Consider the following 20,510-nt stretch of genomic DNA (forward strand, 5'->3'; position numbering starts at 1 on the left):
CCATATTCTCACCAATGCTTAGTATTTTCTGTCTTTTCCACTTTTCCACTTTAGCCATTCAGGTGGGAGTGTAATTGCATTGCATTGTGCTTTTTTTTTAAGATTTATTTTATTTATTTGAAAGACAGCGTTACAGAGAGAGAGGTCTTCCAACCACTGGTTCACTCCCCCAGATGGTTGCAACAGCTGGAGCTGCACTGATCTGAAGCCAGGAGCCAGGAGCTTCTTCTAGGTCTTCTACATGGGTGCAGGGGCCCAAGCACTTGGGCCATCTTCCACTGCTTTCCCAGGCCATAGCAGAGAGCTGGATTGGAAGAGGAGCAGCCGGGATTAGAACCGGGGCCCATACGGGATACCCGCACTTCAGGCCAGGGCTTTAACCTGTTGCACCACAGCACCAGCCCCACATTGTGGTTTTAATTTCCAGTTCTCAGATAATTATTAACGAAGTTAGGTATTTTTACATGTTTATTGTACATCCGAATATTCTCCTCTGTAAAGTGTACATTAAAATATTTTGTCTGTTTTTCTACCAGATTGGTTTTTCTTAATGATTTGTAGGCACATATTCCAGATACCAATGTTTGTTGAATATAGGTATTGCAAATACTTCTACTCCGTGAATTACCCTTCCACTCTCTCTCTCTCTCTTTTTCTTTTCTTTTTTTTTTTTTTTTTTTTTTGACAGGCAGAGTGGACAGTGAGAGAGACAGAGAGAAAGGTCTTCCTTTGCCGTTGGTTCACCCTCCAATGGCCGCCGCAGCCGGCGCGCTGCAGCCAGCGCACCGCGCTGATCCGATGGCAGGAGTCAGGTGCTTCTCCTGGTCTCCCATGGGGTGCAGGGCCCAAGCACTTGGGCCATCCTCCACTGCCTTCCCGGGCCACAGCAGAGAGCTGGCCTGGAAGAGGGGCAACCGGGACAGAATCCGGCACCCCAACCGGGACTAGAACCCGGTGTGCCGGCACCACAAGGTGGAGGATTAGCCTAGTGAGCCGCGGCACCGGCCACCCTTCCACTCTCTTAATAGTGCCTTTTGATAAATAAAACTTTTCCATTTTAATATATTCCAGTTTACCAATTTTATAAAATTAATTTCTAACATGTTCCAAACATCTATAATGTCCTGGATGCTTTTAAAACAAAACCAATAATGCTAAATTTCTTCTAGGAGCAGCATTAACTATTGACACACATGCTAAATGCTGGACATGCCATCACTCTTAATAATTATTTTTTAAGACTTCTTTCTGAGGGACATACCATTTCTCTATGCTTTGTGGAAAACTGAGTATCTCTACATTTAATGCATTCTTACTTGTGGATACAATGGGTCTTTTGAGTACTGCCATAGTCTTTGAATGCCAATTTCAGACACACCTCTAAACCCCCGTGTTCCGTGGCCATCAAGAGTTGGAACTGAGAAGAAAATCAGGGGCAGGGTTGTGGTGCAGCGGGTTAAACTGCTGCTTGCCATGCTGATACTCCATATTGGAGAGTATGAATCCCAGCTGCTCTGCTTCCCATCCAGCTTCCTGCTAATGCACCTGAGAAGGCAGCGTATGGTGGCCCAAGTGCTTGGGATCCTGCCACCCATGTGGGAGACCCAGATGGGGTTCTGAGCTCCTGGCTTTGGCTTAGACCAGCCCCAGCTGGTTGTGGCCATTTGGGGAGTAAACCAGCAGATGGAAGTTTCTCTCTCTGGCACTCTTTCAAATAAATAAATCTAAATAAAAAACAAAACACCAAAAAAATCAAGCATCTGTTCCAAGTTGCTTTTTTTTAATTGCCTGATTTCAATCATGGAAATGGTACCATATAATATTAAAATCAGAGTGATGCCATATTGTCCGCTTCTGTCTTTAGGTAGGGTAATGTTTCATTCAAACATTCCTGAATACCTGGATATGGCCTATCATCTATCAGCCCTGTTTACAGGAATGTCCTACCTTAGAACGGACAAGAGGAGAAAGCCAGAGCCTTGGATTAGACACAGGGCCATTTGAATATTTACAACATCACTTTTGGGCCATGCAAAATTGTCAACTTAAAAATTAGCCTGCTATAGATTTACTGAATTTCAAATCTTATCTGTAGTTGCATTGGCAGGGTCAGACCAAATGAATTTATAAGGCCCACAGGCTGGACATTCCCGCCCCTGGGTTAGGAGACACCCTCACCACTGATGAGGGTTAATGCAGGAGAAGGCTTCCAACAGAACTCCTGCAGGGGGCGAGCCCCTTTGCCAAGCTTTCATCATGAGAAAATGCAGTGAATCTTTCTAACACCTGGTTCTGCATATCAATGATTTCTTTCTCATGTGTTATAGAACCCGGTGTTTCTCCACATACTTTAGGGCTATGGCACTTATTTGACGCAAATCTCAGGTTATTCTTTTTAATAAAAATCCAGGTTTCCATATTGCTGAAAGAGGTAATGCCAACATTTAACATTTGAAAAGGGGCCGCATGTTAATTTGAGGTTAAGTCATGGTAGTGTGGATTTCATCACTCTTCTCCTGCTGCCATCTTTGTCAGCGAGGCGCAAGCCCGGGTTTCACAGGGAATCACTTGAAAACCACTCTTCTCGAATCTACTTCCCTGCAGGGGCTTTATTGGTAATGTACAATCAAAATGACCCAGAAAGTACCTGGACGCTGAGGCTTCTAGAACTGTGACTGTTGCCCACCCCCCCACCCCCCACCAAATTCAGTATTTTTGAGCATAAAGCAATAGAACTGAGAGCCAGGCCAGCATCCTCACCAGGCTGGTTCCCGTTGGTTCCAACTTTGTCTTTGCCTCCAGAGTCCCCTGCATCTGTCCCATTTCCTGAGCCTCCTCTCCAGACTTCCTAGTTATTATTTTACCCACCCAATTTTCTTCCAAAAAACTTCTTTTCTGTTGAAAACAAATCAAAATAAAATAAAACCCAAGACAACAAACCAGCCTGATTTTTTTTTTTTTGACCTATAATCTTTAAAAATTTGGACTTGGGGGCCAGCATTGTGGCACTGTTGGTTATTCTTTAAAAATTTGGACTTGGGGGCTGGTGCCACAGCTCACTTGGCTAATCCTCTACCTGCGACACTGGCACCCCGGGTTGTAGTTCTGGTTGGGGCACCGGATTCTGTCCCGGTTGCCCCTCTTCCAGGCCAGCTCTCTGCTGTGGCCCGGGAGTGCAGTGGAGGATGGCCCAAATACTTGGGCCCTGCACCCGCATTTGAGACCAGGAGGAGGCGCCTGGCTCCTGGCTTCAGATCTGCCATTTGGGGGGTGAACCAATGGAAGGAAGACCTTTCTCTCTGTCTCACTGTCTAACTCTGCCTGTCAAAAAAAAAAAAAAAAAAAAAAAAAAGTCGGACCCTCGCCAGCAAGGGTCCAACGCAGTCACGACACGGTCACTGTTCATCGGTTCTCAAGGAACTTTCACACTTTCTCGGTTCTCAAGGAATTTTACTCATGGAGACAGAAGGAAAGGGCAAGGAGAGAGGAGAAAAGAAGAGGAGGGGCGGCGGCCGTGGTGGCCGTGGCAGCGGCCGTGGTGGTGGCGGTCCGCCCAGATCCCAATGTCCCTTTATAGCCCAAGTCCCATGGAGCATGCGCTCCACAGCCAATAGCGGTTCTCTCGAAAGTTCATCTGTTTCACCTGGTTCTTCCTAGTTGTTTATGCAGAGTCCATTCTGTTTCATCTGTTTCACCTGGTTGTTTTCGTAGGGCTTGTGGTTGACCGATTGCTGTAAACCATGTAGAGGAGGTTCCCACAGGTGGCCAGCCTGCGGTTCCCCACAAAAAAAACTTGGACTTGGGGACCGCTGCCTGTGACACTGGCATCCCATATCTGAGTACCAGTTCGAGTCCTGGCTGCTCCTCTTCTGATCCAGCTCCATGCTAATGTGTCTGGGAAAGCAGCAGAAAATGGCCCAAGTGCTTGGGTCCCTGCCCACCATATGGGAGGTCAGGATAGAGTTCCTGGCTCCTCTCTTGGTTTCGACCTGGCCCAGTCCCAGCTGTCGCAGACATCTGGGGGATGAACGGCAGATGGAGCGTTTCTCAGTTTCTCCCTCTCTCTCCATAACTCTGCCCTTTAAGTAAATCTTTAAAAAAATAGGTAATTGTTTTAAAAAAAAGTTTGACTTAATAAATGCTTATCAATACAAGTTTCAGCCTACTCTGTGTGTTGGGGCTCTGTGGCAGACTTTGAAAAATGATTCCAATGTTTTCTTAAATTCGGATTTTTTTTTTTTTTGACAGGCAGAGTGGACAGTGAGAGAGAGAGACAGAGAGAAAGGTCTTCTTTTTTGCCGTTGGTTCACCCTCCAATGGCCGCCACGGTAGTGCGCTGTGGCCGGCGCACCGTGCTAATCTGATGGCAGGAGCCAGGTGTTTCTCCTGGTCTCCCATGGGGTGCAGGGCCCAAGGACTTGGGCCATCCTCCACTGCACTCCCTGGCCACAGCAGAGAGCTGGCCTGGAAGAGGGGGACAGGATCAGTGCCCCGACCGGGACTAGAACCCGGTGTGCGGCGCCGGCCTTAAATTCAGATTTTTAAAAAAAGATTGAGTGATTTGTTTGAAAGGCACGGGAACAGATTATCTTTGTCTTGCTGGTTCACTCCTCAGGTTCCTGCAGCAGCAGGTAGTGGGCCACACCAAAGCCAGGAGCCAGGAACTCTATGGTCCCCCATTTAGGCGGCAGGGTCCCAAATCCATGGGCCAGTGTCCACTGCTTCAGGCACGTTTGCAGGGAGCGGGATCGGAAGCAGAGGAGCCGGCACTCAAACCAGGCACCGCTGTCTGGGATCCCAGGATCCCAGTCAGCCCAGGGCACCACAAGGCCCACTCCTCGATTTAATTTATGCTGTCACCTCCTGGCTTCCCAGCTTAGCCTCCCTCTCTCATACCTGTACAAACAGAATCACATCACATCTCCACTTAGAACCTTTTTTTTTTTTTAAAGGCAGAGTTATTTGAAAGGCAGAGTTACAGAGAGGCACAGAGAGAGAGAGAGAGAGAGAGAGAGAGAGAGAGAGAAGTCCTCCATGCATTGGTTCACTCCCCAGATGGCCGCAACGGCCGGAGCTGGGTCTTTTAGAAACTATTATCTAAAAGGAAATCCTATTCAAAATTCAAAGTATTTGCATGACTACAAGGCCCTTCAAGATCGGGCACATCCGCGTGGGTGTTTGCGCAGTGTCTGTGGGCTGACGCAAGAACAATGGGAGGACAGAAAAACCAGCCGAGGCATCTCACACCACCTTGGGTTTTCAACCACGACGGCCCTTGTCACGTGGTACTGACACGCAACTGCCTTGCCGGACTCGTCGCCTTCACCAGGCAAGAGGAGTTCAGAATTAAGCGGAATTGCTTCCCGGGCCAGCCGGCTGCTTGGTGCTTCATCCAGTTCCCTGCTCACGTGTCCAGGAAGGCCCCGGATGCTGGTGGCCTCGGCACCCTCATGGGAGATCCGGATCTGGGAAGGCTCCGGATGCTGGTGGCCTCGGCACCCTCACGGGAGACCCGGATCTGGGAAGGCCCCGGATGCTGGTGGCCCCAGCACCCACGCGGGAGACCCGGATCTGGGAAGGCCCCGGATGCTGGTGGCCCCGGCACCCACGCGGGAGACCCGGATCTGGGAAGGCCCCGGATGCTGGTGGCCTCAGCACCCACACGGGAGACCCGGATCTGGGAAGGCCCCGGATGCTGGTGGCCCGGCACCCACGCGGGAGACCCGGATGGAGCTCCTGATTCCCCGCTGCGGCCTGGCCCAGCCCCAACCGAGCGGCCATTTGGGGAGTGACCCAGCGTTTGGAAGGTCTCTCGCTCCGTCTCTCTGCCTTTCAAACAAATAAATTTAAAAAAAAAATTTTTTAAGGAAATGTTTCTTTGGAAAGAAAGCGTGTCTGTGGGGCACTACCTCAAGAAGCTGCAACGTTTGAGAAAAAGCTTTTACTAAAGCGATAGATCGGTAGTGAGTGATGGTGGGTCATGAAGGCTGTTAACGCGGGGGCACTTATTTTCCAAAATAAACTTTTTCTTTCCAACTTGGGGCTCGGCTTTTAACTCCCTCTCCTGAAGACACCCTGAGGGGCTTCAACACCGCAGCCCAGGGTCCTGAAGAAGTTTGTCACACCCCTTCACCTTCCTCTCGGGACAGCGCCTCCCTGAGCGTCTCCCTCACCCAGGTCACCACTGCCCACCGCAGGCCCCACGGCCCAACCCTCCCGTCCCCGCCCGCGCCGGCCCTCCGTGCGCACGCGCCGCGCGCACGCGCGCCCCGGGGCTCTCGCGCGCCGCCGGCCCCGCCCCCAGAGGTACGCGCGCCGCCGGCCCCGCCCCCAGAGGTACGCGCCCCGCGGCGTCCGCGGGCACGGGCGGGCGCGCCGGCCATGGAGGCCCTGCGGAGGGTCCACGAGGCCGCGCTGCGGCTGCTGCTGCTGCCGCGGTCCGGCCCCTGGGCGGCGGGCGCCGCCTCCCGCCCGAAGCCCCGCGCGTCCGAGGTGCTGACGCGGCACCTGCTGCAGCGGCGCCTGCCGCACTGGACCTCCTTCTGCGTGCCCTACAGTGCCGTCCGCAACGACCAGTTCGGCCTGTCGCACTTCAACTGGCCCGTGCAGGGCGCCAACTACCACGTCCTGCGCACCGGCTGCTTCCCCTTCATCAAGTACCACTGCTCCAAGGCGCCCTGGCAGGACCTGGCCCGGCAGAACCGCCTCTTCACGGCGCTCAAGGTCGTCAACCTGGGTGAGCGCCGCCCCGCGCCGCCCCGTCCGGCCCGCGGCCCCTCGGACCCCGCGCTCCCGCCCCGGCCCGCGACGCCCCCCGCAGGCGCCCGGCCCCTAGGACCCCAGGCCCCGGCCAGGCCCCTCGGACCCCCGCGCTCCCGCCCCGGGCCCCCCGTCTGGCCCGCGTCGCCCCCCGCAGGCGCCCCCGGCCCCTCGGACCCCGAGCCCCCGTCCGCCCCGGCCCCCGTCCGCCCCGGCCCCCCCGTCCGCCCCGGCCCCCCGTCCGGCCCGCGACGCCCCCCGCAGGCGCCCCAGCCCTCGGACCCCGCGCCCCCAGCCCCGGCCCCTCGGACCCCGCGCCCCCGCCCCCTCGGACCCCCGAGCCCCCGCCCCCGGCCCTCGGACCCCCGCGCCCCCGCCCCCGGCCCTCGGACCCCCGAGCCCCCGCCCCGGCCCCTCGGAACCCCGAGCCCCCGCCCCGGCCCTCGGACCCCCGCGCCCCCGCCCCCGGCCCTCGGACCCCCGAGCCCCCGCCCGCCCCGGCCCCCGTCCGCCCCGGCCCCTCGGACCCCGAGCTCCCGCCCCGGCCCCCCGTCCGGCCCGCGACGCCCTCCCGCAGGCGCCCCAGCCCTCGGACCCCGCGCCCCCAGCCCCGGCCCCTCGGACCCCGCGCCCCCAGCCCCGGCCCTCGGACCCCGCGCCCCCAGCCCCGGCCCTCGGACCCCCGCGCCCCCGCCCCCGGCTCCTCGGACCCCCGAGCCCCCGCCCCCGGCTCTCGGACCCCCGCGCCCCCGCCCCCGGCTCCTCGGACCCCCGAGCCCCCGCCCCGGCTCTCGGACCCCGCGCCCCCGCCCCCGGCCCTCGGACCCCCGAGCCCTCGGACCCCGCGCCCCCGCCCCCGGCCCTCGGACCCCCGAGCCCTCGGACCCCGCGCCCCCGCCCCGGCCCCTCGGACCCCGCGCCCCCGCCCCCGGCCCTCGGACCCCCGAGCCCTCGGACCCCGCGCCCCCGCCCCCGGCCCTCGGACCCCCGAGCCCTCGGACCCCGCGCCCCCGCCCCGGCCCTCGGACCCCGCGCCCCCGCCCCCGGCCCTCGGACCCCCGAGCCCTCGGACCCCGCGCCCCCGCCCCGGCCCTCGGACCCCCGCGCCCCCGCCCCGGCCCCCGTCCGGCCCGCGCCGCCCGGGAGGCCCAGGGAGAGGGGTGCACGGAGACGCCCCCGGCGGGTGGCCCCCGGCCGGCTCCTGGCGGGGCGGTTGCGGTCCAAGTTTCTGTTTTCTTGCCGTGAACCCCCTGCGAGTTGGCTTCACCGCAGACGCCCCGCACTCGGCCCGACGCGGCGGCCGCCTCGGGCGCTAGGCCTCTGCTCGCTGCCGCTGGCGAGGTTCCGTGGGAATATCTCAATTCTGGAGTGTTTGCTCTCCCTGGAGAGAAGGACACGCGAACCTGGGCAGGACCCGGGAAACGTAAACGTTGTTATTAAAAAAAAAAAAAATTAGCCCATATCTCAATAATTCAGAATCTGGTCTTGGCGGCTGAACATGTGACCCAAGCCCCCCCCCCCCTTTTTTTCCATTTTTAAATTTTTTGGGGGGGGAGCCAGGTTGGAAGCGAGGCCCTGTGCGGCTGCGCTCGTGAGGTTTGCATGCGGCCTGTGTGTTTCTGCTCTCTGGGTCACCGGGTCTGGAGCCGCGGCTGCCAGCCCAGGGATGCCGCTGAGCTGAGACCCGGAGGGGAGGATGGTGTAGCAGCCGTGGCCCTGTACAGGCGCGCTTATCTCGCTGTGAGCTCCAGGGACCGTGCAGGCATAGCCACCTCTTCTGAGACTGACCGAAGTTGAAGGGCGAGGTGACTTAGAGGATGCAATTCAGAATTATTTAGGGAGACTGGCGGGATGACTGGATTCAAGAGTAAGTTTAGTCTAGCATTTTCAGAATCGGAAGAAGTCCAGGAATAACTGAATGGCTTGTTTAGAAAAGTTGTCACAATTGAAAAACATGTCGTCTGAGGTCACTGTCATGTTCAGGGCTTCTCTATTCAGATATGCATACTAAAAACATTTTTTAAAGTAGGATAATCCCCAGGGCATTCCCTGTGTAGAAAAGCAAAGGCTTCTGAGAAAAGAAACAACCGTTTTTGTAGGTTTTTTTATATGAGTGATTTGATTGTCCTCTGGAAATTCTGAAAATCCTGCTCAAATGAAGAATTTCTAACAGAACAAAGAGGAGAACGTGTTACTCTTGCATGCAAATTGGCCTACCCTGTTACAGGGAAATTTTTTCCGGGCTTTTTGAAAGGATGCCTCGGCAGTTTGATGATGTTTCTGTTTTGTTTTTGTGTGAATTAGATGAAGGGTTCCTTCCCTGCCCTGGGATGGATAATTCCCCCCTCCCCCGGACCATCAAGTACATATTCTACTAATAAGAGCACTTAGAGAGTCTATTCCTCCTCCCCCCGTCCACGTTAGTAATTATCAGAGCCCCTCACTTTCCGTTTTGTAAATAATGACGATCTCTGGGTGCCACTCGTGCCGTCCCCTCTGCGCTCCCTTCAGTGGAAGCTGACATGTTACTGATGGTCTGTCAGCCTGGGCGTCCTGCTGGGAAGTAGATTGAGAGTGAGGAAAGCAGCTTACCATTGGAAGGAATGGGTAATTGGAGACTTACTACCACGTTCTAATTTTTTTTAAGTGCTTAATTTGACAGTGGTTTACCTACTGTTCAGCTGACTCAAAATGAATTATTATGCAGAGAATTGACTTTCAAGTTCATTTTGGTGTTATGATGGGTTTCAAATAGTTTGGAAAAATGAGAATTTTTCTTGGACTCTTGCAGACTTTAAAGCACATATGTTAGAGATGGAGAAGCTTTTTTTAAGTGCATAAATGACATAGGTGGCAAAATTTTTCCATTTAGTGTGTTAGTATGCATTAAATAAATAGATGGCTAAAAAGAAAGAATTTCTGACTGATAATATGACAACTCTTATTCCTGATCATGGTTCCTAGTTGTTTTTAATAAGAGATAATGTAGTTATTAGTAAACTAGTAGTCTGAGCAGTCATCCATTTTATCTGAAAAAAAAATTAACCATCCCTGTGATTTTTTTTAATTATGAATTTTTTAGTGCAAGTGTTTAACTGAAAGCTGATAAATATTATAAAACAAAATTCTCAATGTTGCTCACCATCCATTCTTTAGATTTTTAACATTGGGTTATTAATCATATAGTATAAATCTTACTGTATGTTTAGAAAATTAGTAGTTTCTCCTAGGGCCCTTTTTTTTTCTTCCATACTCCATTGGTGTTCAGCTTGTGGAGCTGTGACATTGCATTAAAAGAATATTTTTTTATTTCAGTCGCTTCTGCTGCTCTTTCCTCACTTCTGCCTCTCCATGTTCTTGTCCACCTTCCTGCCACTTTTTTTTCTCTCCTTTTTGGATAAATTATTTATAAATTGCTTTATTGTTGTAATTTTTCATGGATTTTTTTTGGGGGGGTAACATTCCCTTGAGACATTCAGAGAATCTTTGGGGCATTACTAGGGCAAAGAAGGCCCTGTACTGTACAGTTTTCCTAGGAGTCGGGAGTCCAGGGAGCCCTGGGTAATGACATCCTGTCACCCAGTCTGTTCCTAAAAACAGGGAGGTGCCAACCGACATGGATTTTTTCTCTTCGTCCTCTGTGAGGCGTGTCCTGATCAACGCCTGGCATCACAGCGGCTGGAAGGCAGCACACAGTGGCCCAGCACAGTCACACACTGAAAATGGGCAGAGCTCAGCAAATGGTCTCTTGCAGAAACACAAGGAAAAAAGTTAGCACTTTGATCAATCCTGAGCGTATGTTGATTTCCCTATTAACTAGAAGGAAGGTGATTTTCCAGTTGTACAGCTGTTCTTTTAAATTGTCACATTCTGTCCATGTCCCATTCTGAGCAACAAAATTAATACTTGTGCAGAGCCTACAGTGTTTGCTGGAGATTCGTGTGCCTGTGGTTTTGTACATACCTTTATAACATGTTCATAGTCACTGATTTTAAATAGGTGCCTTGAGAAAAGACAGGAATCGTGAAAGTTTGCTTTGTGCCTAACACAGTAGCCGTGCCTGGGAGTGCTTAATCCCTGCTCTGATCTCAAGGCAGCAAAGTCTTAACAACGGCGAGATCCTAAAGAAGGGATGCATGTTGGAGTCTCCTGTAGCCCCCTTCAAAGACGTTGAATCCAGGTTGTTTTCAAACCCATAAACACTAATGAGAATGTTTCTTATGCCTTTTAGGCTAAAATCCTCTCCAGAGTTAGGTTTTGCCTTAGGTTTTAAAGACAGCTGTGTGACCCAGTTTCTTTTCCTTCTAAGTTGTACAAAAATTACTTTAGCCATCAGTGTTAATATCTAGCTTAAAGATCAGTAATGTTGACCTATTAATTTCAGCTCAAGGCTTATCATCAGAAACATTTGCAAGTAAATTAATGAATATTCTTCTCTGATTGCTTGTTTGTGAAAAGAATATAGAATGACTTCATAAAATTATTTGAAGGGGATGAATTAGTGAAGTGCTTTGAATTAAATTCAGCCTTCTCCATAGCTTTAAAAATGTTTAGGCTCACATATGTGCTGCCAAGTTCCTCAAACTTAGATGAGATGGAGTTCTGAGATAACCATAGGGTGAGTGTCAAGTCCTCTCTGATCATCTGTGTAACTTTATCATCTGTTGACATTGCTGAAGAGCGTTACGTGATTGGGAATGTGGGTGTGTGATGAATGAGTATTGCTGTTTGGAAATAACCCACACATTTGTTTTCTAGGTATTCCAACTTTGCTGTACGGACTGGGCTCCTGGCTGTTTGCCAGGGTCACAGAGACTGTCCATACCAGTTATGGACCCATAACGGTTTATTTTCTGAATAAAGAAGATGAAGGTGCCATGTACTGACAGTGTGCCCGGGAGGATGTAAACACCTGGCTTTTTCTCTTGTGTATATGCAATATTTATTTTTGATCCCTTCAAAATAAAACTTTTGCAAACACTTTTCTCCTTCTGCTTTGTCTGGTTCTTGGAGATGGGTCACTCCAGAGGCAGAGGTTTTTTGGCCTTGTTATGTACGGCATCCCCTGGTTAGCTGATGGGGACTACGGACACTTGAAGTATCACACCAGCGTTTTCCTAGAACTAGGTTAAACTACAGATGAAAAATGACTATGACAGATCTAGATGCTGTAGTTAGGTATTAATAGTTTAAAGCAACTCTGAAGAGCAAATATAGATGCTTGTACTGAAAAGGGGGGTAATTATTTTACATAACACTGGAGAAACAAGTAGAGGCTGTTAGGACACATGATGAAGAGAATATAAGAGGGTGAACTGGATGAGAATCTGATTGCAGTGTGAAATGTCAGCCACGCGGCTGCCAGGCTTTCTGGTGAAAATGTTCGGGAAGCCTTGTGCCCTTCGCCTGGAGGAGGTGATGGGGGCTGCGGGGTGGACATGCAGACCTCTTGTTTGAAGACTCCAACACCATAGTACTTTTATAAAAAGTCACAGCAATGGTGGCTCACCTAGGGGCAGCAAGGGGAACGCGGTCAAGACTCACTAGAAGGTGAAGTAGCGGGCCACTGCAGCTGCTCAGGCAGGCCCAGAAAAATAAATCTGGTAATTGTTTATAAAAGCAATTAACTGAAAAATAGTACCCATCCATAGACATTGGCCATGGGGAGTGGGCTGAAATTTTAAAGACCCAACGGCACTTCTGCATTAGAATTTTATTAAGTTAATTGCATTTTTGAAAGCAGAGTCATTAAAAAAAATTTATCCTTGGGGGTAGTCACAAAATACCCTGACGAATGGTAAATTTCAGAAATTTGGAGTAATTTAGGGAGAACTAAGTATTACTATTTAATTTCTAAACCAATGGGTGTTTAAGATTTATGATCTCTCCCATAATTACAAACATACATTATATATCATTTTATGTTAATGTGTTGCTGATACTCAGCAACATTTATGCATCTTCGTGGTAAAACGTTTTATAAAATGTAGCCTCACCGACTTTTGGATGCTTTCTCCTGGCAAGTGGGTGGGGAAAGTGAGTGGAAGTGATTGAGGTGCAAGCTTCAGAATAACTGAGCAATGCAAACTGGGTTGGTAAAGGTAGTCATTTGAAGTGCACCACGGAGAGTGAACAGTTCTTCCAATGTATGCAGTGTTCGCTTGTCTAAAAGCAATTCTAAATAACACTTTAATCAAAGAAGTACTTATGCCAATATATTTAGTCCAGAAGAATATCCTTGACATTAGTTAAATGAATGGCTTCCACAAAGGAGATAGTGTTACATTAAGCTTCATTAATAATAAAACTGACTGATTAGCATTTTGCAAGGAAGGCTAGAACTGATTTCCTCTGTAGTGGGCAAAGTTAAATAACTATAGCTCATAAGTTTTAAGTCAAATACTGCTCATTCATTGCTGCCGGTCTCGTCAATACTTGCCGTTAAAAGCTTTGGTTCCAACACAAGGCTGATAAAATGGGTTTTAATTACCAGGCTATAAATACAGCTTTTCAGTGGAGTTGCACCTCTTTTCACACTGGCCCGTTTGATTTCTGATAATTTGCACTGCTGACGCTGCTCACCTGTTTTTCGATAGTTAGAGCCAGTGTGACTTGTTGTCCATATGGTGATAGGTGGGTCTCCTTGGAGAACATCTTTGACAAACTGCCCTATTGATCTCTGTAATTCTCTGCTGCTTGCAGCATTAAATAGAGCCTTGATTTCTTGTCTGGTATGCCCACTGTGTGACAATTAAGCAAATGTACTATTTTCTTGTATTACATGAAAATCGATAGACCCCTTGCTCCTGAGGGGTTGAGCAGAGTGAAGGGTGAGGGTGAATTCGGTGATGGCTGGGGTCATAGTTCAGAAATTAAAACATCGTCCGTTGCATCCAAGTCCTGGAGTGAATCCTTTAGTCTGAAAATCGCTTCCCATGGAATAGCAATGCTTTATGTTTTGTCCTTTGAAGTTGTCCACACTAGCAAAAAGGTGAAAACGAAGCATCTTGGCCCTAAAGGGATAAAGTGTAAATGATGGAATTGAGAAGTGGAGCCTATATTTAGTGTCAGTGCTGTATTACTTTTTGACCTGAGACCAATACTCTACTCTCTGCTCCTGTGCGTCTTAAGTTTTTCCATCTGTAATCTGAGAACTAAACAAGAGATCTTTCTACTTAAAATGTTATCATGAAAAGGCTCGTAAGCACACGCCAGTTTTACTTGTATCAGTGAAAGCTCTGTTTTTGTAATCTACACTCTTCTGTTTCAGATGTTTCCATTTAAAAGAATTCATCCATGAAAGGTTTTCAAAAGTAAGGTGAATGGGAACACCCTCGGTGTCTGGCGTGAGCGAGTCTGCACATGCCTACCTGTCCCCAGTGGCAAAGAAGGATCCGAGTGGTCTCTGTCTTTCTGGAGATCAGGAGTTTTTTTAGTTAATGAAGCCTTAATTTGAGTTTTCTGCCTATACTTCTTTAATGGGCTTTGGTCTTTAAAATAATGCAGGCAAAACTTAAAAAAAAAAATGAAGATGTGCTTTTAGTGTACAACCTTCTTTCCTCTTGTTATTTCTGTACAAACCAATGATAGAGCATTGGAAGACATTTCTAGAGTTTCTGCATAAGTTAGGAACCACTGGAAAGAAGCAGTAATGCGCTGGGAGCATTAAAGAGGTTTCCCATGGGAAAGTCCCTCACTTGTCACTGCTGATGCCCTAACATATCAAAAGGACAGTTATCATTTTTCTCATCACACAAATTTAGTCAGTAATTTGATGTTTTGCCAATTGTTGACAAGTAAATACTAGAACATTTTAAATTATTGCCCATATTTATTTTAAAGTATATTTTATTACATGCCATTTTTATGCTCAGTCGTAATTACAAAGCACAAAACACCTCTTAATTCTTCCTGAAGTATCTTCTGATTGTACTGAAGAATGAATAATTGTTTAAATGAGTGGGATGACATAAAGGCAAGGCTCTTGGTTCCGCTCTACTTCAGAGCTGATGCAGATAACAGAAACCTTATCCTAAAGCTGGTAGATCAGGTGTCTGCTCTTTTTCATCACTTACCCTTCGGACAGTAACGGCGTTTGGGGGCATCTTTACCTAAGCAGGTCCTTCGCATTACATCTCACCTCGGTCAACAGTCTAGGGTGTCGGAGTTAAACTGTGTTACTGTAAATTAATGGAAAATGTAACCGCACTTTGCTGAAAGATCAATGTCCAATAGAGGCTGCACAATCAAATCTTGCTGCAATGATTGAGGTCTTTAATTGCCTTTCAAAGATAAGGTGGTAATCAACACAGCTTTAACTGATCTTTTTTACTAGTTCAATTACATGCTAATGGCTAGTGCCAAGTCAGAATCTTTAACTACTTATACTTATTAAATCTTATGTTAGTGATGAAAAATGACTTAAGCTATACAATCGATAGAACACAAATCTTACTATACTTTCATGCCATTTTACATGCTTGACACATGAGCTCACAGAGCTTTCCCAACAATAAATGTTATTCATAGTGACCACAGTGCACAGAGGATTCTTAAAATATCAATTTGGAGATTAGATATTGAATTAGTTTTATTTTAACAAAATTGCAGCTAAAATAGTTAGCTATTACACTTGGCCAACTGGCTAATATTCAGAATTCTGTCCTAATTGAGGGTACTGACACAACTGGGATAAGATAAATCTGGGTGATTTTTTTTAATAAGTATACTTCTAAAAGTTAGCTTTTAGTAGATGATCTGTGATCTCTCAGAGAGACTACAAAATTACCATACTTTGGGAAAGGATACAAGTAAAAGCAAATGATAAAAATATAGATAAATTGGATTTCATCAAAATTAAAACCCCTTATGTTTTAAAGGACACTATCAAAATGAAAACGCACAGAATGTGAGGAGATATTTGCAGTTTATATATCTGATAAGGGAGTTCTATCCAAAATACATAAAGAACTCAAAACAGAGTTATTGAAAACTGGATTTGAGCAGACATTTCTCCAAAGATATATATGATAACACCTGAAAATATATTGAAAATTAATAACTAGGGCAATGCAAATCAGACCATGGTGAGATCCCATGTCGTATCCACTAGGATGACTTAATACAAAAGATAGATGAGCAAGGATGTGGAAAAATTGGAACCCTTACACATAGCTAGTGGGGATGTAACCTAATGAGGCAACCTTGGAAACGTTTGGAAGTTCCTCAAAATATGAAACATGGGATTCCCATGTGATGCATTAATTCTCCTTGGTATCCTAGAGAATTGAAAATGTATATTCACACAAACAGTTCTACACAAGTGTTCTTATCAGCATTGATCACACTAGCAAAAAAGTGAAAAGAGCTCTCCGTTCGTTGGTGAACACACACAATGTGGCATTGTCACACAGTGGAATATCATTCAGCCAGAGGAAGGAGGAGGGGGGCCACTTGATGTATTCCATATCAGAGAGCCTGGCTGAGGCCTGGTTCCTGTGCTGCTGATCCAGCTTCCTGTTGATGTGCAGAGATGGATCAAGCACCTGGGTCTCTGCCACCCAGATGGAGTTCCTGGCTCCCGACCTTGGCCTGGCCGAGCCCTGGTTGTCGCAGGTGTTTGGGGAGTAGGCCAGTGAATGGAAGATACCTGTGTCTCTGCCTTCCACATACCATGGACATCAATGTATTTTTTAAAAAATTATAAAGGAGGAGGGATAAAGTCCTGACACACGATACAGCATTGATGAAGCTTGAGAACATTGTGCTAAGTGAAAGAAACTGGTCAGAAGAAACACACTGCGTAATTTATTGTATATGAAGTGTCCAGAATGGGCAAATCTGGTGAGATGGAAAGTAGACCAGTGGTTTCCTAAGGCTGGGCGATTGTACAGAAATCAGGAATGACTGTTCATAGGCATGGGGTTTATTTGGAGGAGATGAGACATTTAAAACTGCAGTATTGTTGCACAATTCTGGGACTATATGCAAACCATCGAATTGTGCACTTTAAGTGAGAGAACTGTGTGGCCTGTGAATTCTATCTCCATAAATCTGTTAAAAAAATCTTAAAGGAGGGAAGAGGAGAGTGCACAAAAGGTACAGAGTTTTATTTTGCAAGAAGAAAAGTGTCCATGGCTGGGGATGCTGATGGCTGCACACCAGTGTGAATGTGCTTCGTACCCTTGAACTTCACACGTACAAGTGGTGAAGATGACAAATACCACGTGTGTTTCACCACAGATAAAAGTATTTTTAAACATTAGCAGAAGAGTCAATGTTACTATGATAAAATAGAACTGATTGCATGGTTCCTATAGACAATAACGAGTTTAGAAAAATAGTGTGGATTAAAATAAAGTGTGTTAATTTAACATCATTTTACATGTTGCAGTCTTAGAATTTAAAAAATTTTAATTATGAAACCTAGTTTCAATTAAGTCGATGAAATCTCATTTGGGATCATTTTTAGTAGCATTAAAAGAGGGATCTATTTGGTTTGAGCTTATTTAAGATAAGGGCAAAGTCAAAGCATGCAAGTGTTGGTAAATGACAATACCCTCTCTGAGATCCTAGTTGCTGGATAGAGGGTATCAGTTACTACTGTGTGAGGTTTTATATCGTATTGCTTATAGCTATTTTAGTTGCACTTATATCATTTTAAATACAGTTTGTGAACATCATACTACTCCATTATATTACTAATTTATCTTCAGTGATATTTATAGTACCAATTTAAAAGCTGTAAAACTTCAAGAAAAAGTCACTTAAACACCAGGATTTTGATAAACCAAAGCTTTCAGCTCTTAAAAGCCAATCATGAAAACTGTACACCTTAAAGCACTGAAGTTTTTTTGGTTGTTGATAGAATTATGAACCTTATAAAGTCAGTATTTTTTAGTTAACCTAAATGCATAAATCTATTTCCATCTTATGAAAAGAGATAGGTCGTTAGATATATGATCATGATACGCTTTAGTGATTCATGGGCCTTGTTACATACATGCTTTGTAATGTATGAATTATTTAGGAAGAAAAATCACAATAATTTTGTTGTTACTCAAAAATTTATGGGTTGGCAGAAACAATTATGGAGGCCCTGAAGCTGGTATGTTAAGGTAACATCATTAACACTACGTAGCATGATTTTTTAAAGTAGTGATTCGACATAACCTTTACTGCTTCTGCTACAATAGATCAGTAATTTTATAACAATCTGTCTGTAAGCAGAAAGTTGAATTTATTAACCATAAAGTGATTCATTTTACTCTATTTTAATACTAGTACATAATTTAAAATCAGACCTAAAAGTTATCTACCCAAACCCTACAGGGAAAAAAAAATACAAAATAAAAATTAATCCTCTAGCAAATGGATACAAATGTAAAACTCCATGTAATGGAAATGGAAAAAATGTAGTTATGTTAAAAACTGGATGAAAATAATTCATGAGAACAGGAGATCATTCTGTAACCTTTTTTACACATTGTATTAAGGTCTTTGCTGTGTGATGAACAAACGAACTTCTTCAGGCTTTCAAGTCCCCCTGCTTATAAAATGAAGGCAACAAGAATCTGAAAATTTGAATACACTTAATTTTAGATCACATTTAAAAGTCATCAGTCACTTGTTCACCCAATAGACACTTTATAGTATTACAACATTGAAGACATATTTTACTAACTTCACCATCTGACAAAAGCTAGCAGTTCTGAATCAACATGTAGGGTCCTTTCAGTCATATATATGTATTTTTTTTTCAGGATATTTGCCCCAAGGCAGGTATTTTTTTAAAAGATTTATTTATTTGAAAGAGTTACACAGAGAGAGGAGAGGCAGAGAGAGAGAGAGAGAGAGAGAGAGAGAGAGAGGTCTTCCATCCGCTAGTTCACTCCCCAATTGGCCGCAATGGCCGGAGCTGTGCCGATCCAAAGCCAGGAGCCAGGAGGTTCTTCCAGGTCTCCCACACAGGTGCAGGGGCCCAAGGATCTGAGCCGTCTTCTGCTTTCTCAGGCTATAGCAGAGAACTGGATCAGAAGAGGAGCAGCCAGGACCAGAACCGGCGCCCATACAGGATGCCGGCACTACCGGCGGGGGCTTTACCTGCTACACCACAGCGCTGGCCCCTGAGCACTGTTTTTATGCTCATTTTGAAGCAGTGGCAGCCCAAAGATCTTGCCTAAGATCACGGATGGCGAGTATATTCTAGTCCGTAGGTCTGTCTGCAGTGCGCACCTGTAGCCGCTATTCAGCATCGGTTCTATAGGGGGCGCAGAATAACCCTGCCAGACAGCGGCAGCAGAAGTGCCTCGCAGGCCAGAAGGTGCCACACACTTGTGACCGCCACGACTACTACACACGAGGAAAACACGGGACATTTAAACAACAGGAAGAGAGGAATCATAAAGCCTAAGTGGCTTGTGGGGACCCCGGCCTACTCTACCTAAAGGAAAGTGAATGAGCTGCCTCATTTAGGTTATCGGAAACCCACAGTTCCCAGCACGCAGTGAGGCGTGGATGTCTGTGGAGCTGTGATTTCTGCCCCTCTGTGAGTGCTGGGGCCGTTCCCACTCCTGCTGGAACAGAGAAGAGCACGCTTTCCTGTGTGCGCTTTTTTGGGACTTTGTTTTCCATATCTTTTTACACTCTTCTTTTTAAAATTCATGTATATTGAGCAATAGAAGAAAAGTATTGATGTTTTATTAGTATTGTCACTATAAATTTCATATGTCTTTAAATTTTTACTTATTTGAGGGACAGAATGAGAGAGAGAGAGAAAAGAGAGAGAGAGAGAGCGAAATCCCATCCACTGGTTCACTCACCAAATATTTGCAGTGGCTTTGGCTGGGTTAGGGACAGAGCCGAAGCTAAGAGCCAAAAACGGGGAACGCAATCTGGGTCCCCCACGTGGGTGTCACGAACCCAGTTATTTGACTTTCACCACTGCCTCTCAGGGTCTGCACTGGCGGGACGCCGGAGTCTAAAGTCGGAGCTGGATATTAAACCTAGGTACACCGGTGTGGAATGCTGGCATCTTATCAGGTATCTTAAACAGTAGGCCAATCTCCTGCCCCCAAGTTAAAATTTCTAAGATGTTAGTGCTGGTATGTAGAAATGCAGCTTACTTAGAGAAACAAAAAAAAGCTTTCATTTTAGAATAATGTTAGACTTACAGAAAAGTTGCAAAGAGCACAGAGAGTTCTAGTTTAACCTCACTTAAATTTCTATTATCTTGCAGAAGTATTGTTCATACATAAAAGACTGAAACCACCACCATTGGTGCATTGTTACGAACTCTGAGCTCTACGCAGAATTTCACCAGTTTTCCCATTCACGTGCCTTTTCCGCACTGTGATTCCAACCAGGCTCTCCCATCACATTGAGTTGTCAGGTCTCCTTAGTCTGCTCTGGTCTATAAGTTTCTCAGACTTAGTCTGGTTATGACCTTGACAGTTTTAAGGAGTACTTTTCAGGTGTTTTGTAGACTGTCACTCAATTTGGGCTCACCTGATGTTTTCCCTGTGATTAGACTGGGTTTTGCAAGAAGAAAACCACAGAAGTCAAGTGTTCAGCTTTTTTTCTTTGAAAAAAAATAGAGTTAAACACACACACACACACACACAGATCTTCCATCCACTGATTGACTCTCCAAATGCCCACAACAGCCAGGGTGTAGCTAATTGAAGCCAAGAGTCAGGAACTCCACCCAGGTCTCCCTCGTGGGTGGCAGGAGCCCAAGTAATTGAACCATC

General features: G+C 47.0%; 1 protein-coding gene across 1 annotated transcript; it reads left to right on the plus strand.

Moving 5' to 3' along the window:
• The first annotated feature begins 6,372 nt into the window (after window positions 1–6,372).
• C11H15orf61 (chromosome 11 C15orf61 homolog) lies at window positions 6,373–11,737 on the plus strand. Its single transcript, XM_062206195.1, has 2 exons — window positions 6,373–6,736; window positions 11,518–11,737. The coding sequence occupies exons 1-2, from the start codon at window positions 6,382–6,384 to the stop codon at window positions 11,643–11,645; spliced, it is 483 nt and encodes a 160-aa protein (XP_062062179.1). The 5' UTR covers window positions 6,373–6,381; the 3' UTR covers window positions 11,646–11,737.
• Window positions 11,738–20,510: the final 8,773 nt, after the last annotated feature.

Source organism: Lepus europaeus, chromosome 11, assembly GCF_033115175.1.
Source record: "Lepus europaeus isolate LE1 chromosome 11, mLepTim1.pri, whole genome shotgun sequence".
In the NCBI taxonomy this organism is placed as follows: Eukaryota; Metazoa; Chordata; class Mammalia; order Lagomorpha; family Leporidae; genus Lepus; species Lepus europaeus.

Excerpts from the sequence above, each read along its gene's own strand:
- C11H15orf61 (XM_062206195.1), top strand. The coding sequence starts at position 6,382 with ATGGAGGCCCTGCGGAGGGTCCACGAGGCCGCGCTGCGGCTGCTGCTG. Across the intron at positions 6,737-11,517 it reads GCTCAAGGTCGTCAACCTGG|GTATTCCAACTTTGCTGTAC; the intron begins GTGAGCGCCGCC and ends TTTGTTTTCTAG.